We start from the raw sequence: 6,458 nt of genomic DNA, 5'->3' as shown, positions 1-6,458 counted from the left end.
TTGACGCACCTGGCGAGGTTTGGTTCTGTCCCGCGTGTGAGGAAGCGACGCACTTCGAACCAACGCTTTGGTTCGCTGGCGAAGCAGTATCCCGCGTGTGACGGAATCGACGCTTTTGTTCGCTGGCGAAGTAGTGCTTACTGCTTCGAAGTGAATAAATGCTGCGCCTCTATTCCTCGTTCGGAATTACTCGAACAGTCCTCTCTTCTCCTTCTTCCCTCTCTGTGTGTGTACGCTTTTGTCCTGAGGCTTGGTTCCGCAATCTGAGGTTGAGTCCGAGTGCGACATTCGTCTTGGAGTGCACCTACGGACGACGCGAGTGGTTGTCAGATCTTGGGAGAATTTTGCCGGAGAGCCTCTATATCGTGAGCGGCAATAAATTCTCTAAAGGCAGTCGGCACGCCGACGCTTCAACCGGAGATAACAATTTCTCGACCTTACTCTTTTATTTACAAGTTTTTTGCATGCTTGCTTTTTTGGTGCAAACATATTACTGTGTTAGTGCTCTCCTACAACAACACTTAAAGATCGTAAGTTCTTTTATTTTAATTTGAATAAAATTTTTCTTAAGAAAGATATGGACGACAAGATCGAAATAGTCGATGATCTAATTTATGATAATGAAATAGAAGATGTTGTAACACAATCTAGTGCATCATCTGAAAAATTATTCACTTGGGGTGATGAAAACAATTACGGTAGTCAGGCTGAAATGTAAATTTTTACAACTCTTATAGTCGACATGGTCAAGAAAGAAAATCTATTAGCATCTCACGGTTGACCCATCATTCTTACTCCGATCGAGAATGAATATGGAAACTTCATTGACAAGTATGAAGATGCATGTAAACAATACCTCCAATGGTGTGTGAATATGGCAATATCATGGATCATGTGCCAACAAGAAGATGCTCCAAGTTTGGAGTTCAGATCTTCTGTCCCCATTTCTTTCTGTCCCCATGTCTCATTGTCAATCGGACGGATCAGATTAAATCTTAAGGATACTTTGCATATCACGAGGATACTGCACATATTTTAAAGATGTCATGATACCTTGAGATTTAATCTGATCCGTCTGATCGACAATGAGACACGGGGACAGAGAGAAATGGGGACAGAGAATCTGAACTGCCAAGTTTGGAGATACATGTAAAATTCTTGATGCGGATAGAAGATTGGATAGGATGGTTCCAAGCTTGGGGAGAGAGTCAACCACATAGACTCGCTGAAGATGTAGCTTATGCAGTGAGTTACTTCTTTCCTCTTGGATGCACATATCAAAATTATTTTATGAATCACGGAGGAATAAATTTTGGTCGAACTTCAGGAGGTCCTTTTCTAGTAACATCATATGATTTTGATGCTCCTTTGGATGAATATGGTAACATAAAGCAAACCAACTGGGGGCACTTTAAGCAACTACATAGTGCCATCAAACTGGTGGAGAAGTACTTGAGGGACACAAAGATGGACAAAAGCAGCGTCCAAGATGTTGTGCTCATCAATGGATTGATGAGAATTCTGAAAGTTCAATAGTGGTTAGTAGATTTTTATCGACTTGGTGATAGAAGATCTTCCTCCTAAGCTACCATTTAAAACTACTCTAAACTCAAGGACAAGTTCTTTCAACCCGGGGCGACTGATGTAGGAGGATCCGAAGATTATTACTTTAGGTAATATTTACTTGTTTGATATTTAAGGTATTTTTGGTAATTTAGGTATTTTTGATAATTTATGTCTTTCCATTTTTTTTTTTGTATTTGAATCCGTTTAGGGATTTTAGAATTATGAGTTATTTTTGTTTAGGGATTTTAGAATTATGAGTTATTTTTTATAGTGTTGTTTTTTTTTTTAATTTTCTGGTATTTCTTTTTAAATTAACAGGTTCTAGAAGATTATTTTCAATATTCATGTGTGAATCAACAGATTCAATATCATGCAGGATAATCGTTATTCTGTTCGGCGTCAAAGGCTTTAGACCAAATTGGTGCTTGTCTATATTTCTTTTATTACCACTTTCATTGTGATTGTGTCTTACTAAAAATGTAAGAGGTTTCTCTGCTTTTAGAGGTGTCCCTAGGAGTTATGAACCAAGTAAATCCTTTGTGTCTTTTATTATTCTTATAGTTAGTCTTTATTATTTCATTGCAAACTAACTCTGTTATAATGACAAAAAGAACGAACATTATTCACCCCTCTAGAGTAAAACAGATCCTCAAATTGATATTGCAGTAGGAGACTCTTCAATGGTCTAACCACTTGAGGAGTAGGCTAGAGGTATTATTTTATTTGTATTTTAACCCTTTTTTTAATCTATGAAAAAAGGGAGAGAGATAAAAGAAATATAAAAAATCAAGAGAGTTTATTAACTCCCAATTTAATTTCTTATCTGATTAAGGGGAGCAATAATTAAAGAGGAGTTATTTATACATTTATTTTATTCATGTATGACTGAACTAACTCTATCTTTTTTTCATGCATTGAATAATCTAGCTTATGCTTTATTATTGATTACTAACTTTAACTTAGTTTTCATATTATCGAAAAGAGGGAGATTGTTGGTGCTAAGTGCACAACATATAACCAGTGTTTTAAAATATGACTAAAGTTAAAATTAGGTTAGTTGTGATCTAACCAGCTGTGTTATATTTTTAGGTGTAGGATACTAGATGTTAAAGTCCTGATTGTAAACTAGATAGTGACTGAGTCCTAGTGGATATAGGCATCTAAGTCCTGATTGGGAATTAGGCATAAGCTAAGTCTTGGTTGAAGACCAAGTAGCAAAATTTCTAGCTAGAGGCTAAGTGAATCAAATCCAAGTGATTAAGGTTTGACAAACAAAATTATTAGCTAAATGTAAGGTGAATCAAATCCGAGTGATTAAAGATCTTAGTAGACAAAATTCCTAGTTGGAGGCTAGATGACTCAAGTCCAAGTGATTAAGGCTTGACAAACAAAATTCCTAACTGAACACTAGGTGAATCAATTCTAAATGTATAGAATCAGTTGGAAGCTTATTGCTTGGCAAAAGGTCCAAGTGTGTGGAATCAGCTAGAAGCTGATTGCTTGGCTAAAAATCAAGTGTGTGAAATTAGATGGAAATTGATTGCTTAGCAAAACTGAACTAGACGGGTCAAATCTAGTCGCATAAGTGCGAGTAACTTTACATTCTATATCATACTCATTATGTGTAACAATTGTAAGGAAACATGTTTGACAGTTCTAGGAAATCGGATGGAATTCAGAGGTAATTGACTAGTGATAATTCTTGATGAAGGGATTTCCAAGGGTCTAGGTGATCATAGATGGGTCGAGGCAACCAGAGCGTATGGACGATTGAAACAACTTCTAGGCGACCGGGAGACAACGTTATCAGCAATCTGAACAAGGTAGTCAAGATGAAGTTTGACCCCTATCCAGGCGGCCGGAGATCTTCGTTAATGTTATCTTACAGAGAGAAGTTAGAGTCATGTTAGCACCTCTATCAGCGATAGAGTAGGTTTCAAGCGACTAGAGGAGTTCTATATAAAGAGTTTCAAGGTAGAGCTTGAAAATCACTTATCTACACAAAATTCACTCTAGTCCTCGTGCTTTTATTGCTTCTTCACCTTCAGTGATGTGACACGCTGCAACACACATTTCATTTCTAATCGGTATCACCTAGAGTAATATTTTTATTTTCAGTGTTGTCTTAGTTTGTTTTATTGTACTTAAATTTTTTAGATTTTTTTCTGTAAGGGTTTCTCCATCTGGAAGAAATTCGAAATAAGAATCACATTTTATATCTACTACGTATTTATACTTCTGGTTTGATTGATCAACTTGCCTGCTTAAACTATTAGCAAATTGATTTGCATGATTTTATTGTCTTTGTATTACTTAATTAAATCATTCTAAGTTTAATTTATTTCTGTTGTGCTTACTCTAATTAATTCAACTGATTTAAATTAATATACACTCATTTTAAATTTGTAACGCTATCATACACGTGGTCGATTGTAGAATCACCCTTGAGCAGGGTGAAGGTGTAGGGGTTATGGAAGACCACAGAGACAAGACCTAGGCCAATAGCAAAGCGGAGAATAGTTCCAAAAAGAGCTTCTGATCACCTCTCTCTCTTTTGATCTTTCTACTCTCGTTGTCGTCGTCTCCGTTTTCGCCTATCTTCTTCGGTACTTATCTGCTCTTGACGGTCTAGAGTTGGAAATGAGAGGGAAAATGTTAACAACGAAAAAGTGTTTTAACTCATTTAATTGTTATTACTTCATAACTTAAAAATTATAAATTTTATTTTGATTTATTACTGATTAAATAATTATTTTTAAGTAACATTTCACTTCATATTTTTAAAATGATAGATATTATATTACGTCAATTTTATAACCAAAATTTATTACTTTATATTACTTCATAATTAATAAATATTAAAATAATAAGAGACGAAATCTATTAATAAAATTTACATAGTATAAAAATAATTGACTCAACCGAAGTAGCATCTAGCTAAGTCTGTGGGCGGAGTTTAGTCTACTTTAGCTTTAGCCCAGGCACATTGACAATGAGAAGGAACTGCAGTAACTCTTGTCAACATTTTGGAGCTCCGCCCTTGCTTTTTGAACGAATATAACTTAAATGAGTCAAACTCGAGCTCAAATATAATTTAAACGAGTCGAACTCGAGTCTAATATTCTTCGATTCAATTCGACTCGTTTATATCCCTAGACTCCGACCTTACTTTTTGACATTGAGAAAAAGCCTACATTACTACGGCCGGGTAAGTTAATCCGAGACCGTGCCACTAGCTAAGTCAACCCACTTGACACTACTACAGAATTGATCCATTGTAACAACACTAATCTTAATTGCTCCACCATGCCTATTTTAATTTAATCATCCTTTCTATATATTTTTCTTAATAGCACTCATATAAGTTAGGCATTCTATATTTATTCTTTTATTTTCTTTATTTTGGAGGGTGGGGGATTAAAGGCGTTCTATTTAATTTATTTATTTTTGTTTTCCTTTTTTTGTGCATGGAATGTGACCTTTCTTTATACCGAACTGCCCGACCTTTTTCTCAAATTTGTCAGCGAGTTTGCGTATTTAATCCAGCCACTGTAAATAACAACTAAATATCGTTAGTACTTTAATTGCTAGTAAATGAGGCCTCAATCAGGGCAGAGACACGGACCACTGCTGATTTCCAAGTGGCCCTAGCTAGCCGACATGTCATCGATTCCTCCCGTTGCTGCAGCATGGTCGGTCGTACGTGTTGCTTTCCCATTGGTCGGACAGCCTGCGCGGGCCACGCGACCCTTGGACGTATCCTCCTCCCGGGAATCCCTGCAGCGCAAGCAAACGCCCTCTATAAATCCTACCCCTCTCCCCGTGCTGTGCTTGACAAGAACCCAGCAATCTAGAGATAGAGATCGATCGATGGCTAACGGCTATTACTATCAAAATCCAAACGGTCCCTACGACTACTACTCTTCTTCCACCTCCTCCTCCTCCTCCTCCTGGCCGCCTCTGCCGCTGCATCTCTGCCTCTTCCTGTTCACCCTCTTCGCGCTCATAAGCTTGTCGTGGTACATGGCGTACGAGTCGGTGCTGGAAAGCCTGTTAGATCAGCTGCGGCTGGGGCTGATGCTGTCTCCGCTGCTGCTGCTGCTGCTGGTGCACTTGCTTTCGAATGACAATCTCCGGCGGGTGTCCTTCTTTGTTCCCTTGCCGACGGAGCGGGAGTCTTTCCACCGGGCCGGCGGCTCCCCTTGGGGAGTCGCCCTCGTCTTGGTGCTCCTCATATTCATGATCTCCTACAAGTCCTACTTCCAGGACTGGTGGTTCCCTCTCCTCAGTCGATAGGCACAAAAGTAATAACTAATTAATTCATCCGGCCCGCAGCTATGACTGCGACTCTTGTACCTGCAGCTAGAGCTTCAGCGTGTTTAATAAGCTAGCAGCTACTGTAGTAGATCTGTCTCCGTGAAGCTACAGTACCAAGCACTGAACATTTATATATATAGTTTTATGTGGTGTTCAGGCGAAGAGCAGGGGAATAAGTTCAGTGAGATCGAGTGAGGAGTAAAATTTGAAAATTTCAATGTAAAATCAATAATTATATTATTAAAAATAAAACAAATTAAAGAGTGTTTTCCCCCTTTATCAGATCAAAGGCCCGCATCTTAATTTATCATAAAAAAGATTGCCAAGTTTACTCTTTTTATCTCCTAATGCTGCCGCCAATTTTAGTCAATATTATTGGTTATTTTTTTAGTGTTTTTTCATAGTATGGTTATTATGAAATTCATTCATACTTTTAAAATAATCAAATAACTATAAACAAAATCATATTAAAAATGTTGAAAGTGACAAATGGTCGATCGATTTTCTCCTTAAATTTTAATTAAGAATAAATAAATCTACTATAGAAAGTCAGAGCAAACATAATAAGTTTTAGT

The 6,458-nt window shown here is 37.4% G+C and overlaps 1 protein-coding gene across 1 annotated transcript; it reads left to right on the top strand.

Annotated features, from left to right (window-relative positions):
* Positions 1–5,211: 5,211 nt before the first annotated feature.
* LOC122049464 lies at positions 5,212–6,193 on the top strand. Its single transcript, XM_042610846.1, has one exon. It carries the CDS (start codon positions 5,227–5,229, stop codon positions 5,860–5,862), a length of 636 nt encoding a protein of 211 aa, XP_042466780.1. The 5' UTR covers positions 5,212–5,226; the 3' UTR covers positions 5,863–6,193.
* Positions 6,194–6,458: the final 265 nt, after the last annotated feature.

The sequence above is a fragment of the Zingiber officinale genome, chromosome 2B (genome assembly GCF_018446385.1).
Source record: "Zingiber officinale cultivar Zhangliang chromosome 2B, Zo_v1.1, whole genome shotgun sequence".
NCBI classification, from domain to species: domain Eukaryota; kingdom Viridiplantae; phylum Streptophyta; class Magnoliopsida; order Zingiberales; family Zingiberaceae; genus Zingiber; species Zingiber officinale.
Note: the sequence above shows the minus strand (reverse complement) of the source record. Positions and strands in the feature narration are given on the sequence as shown.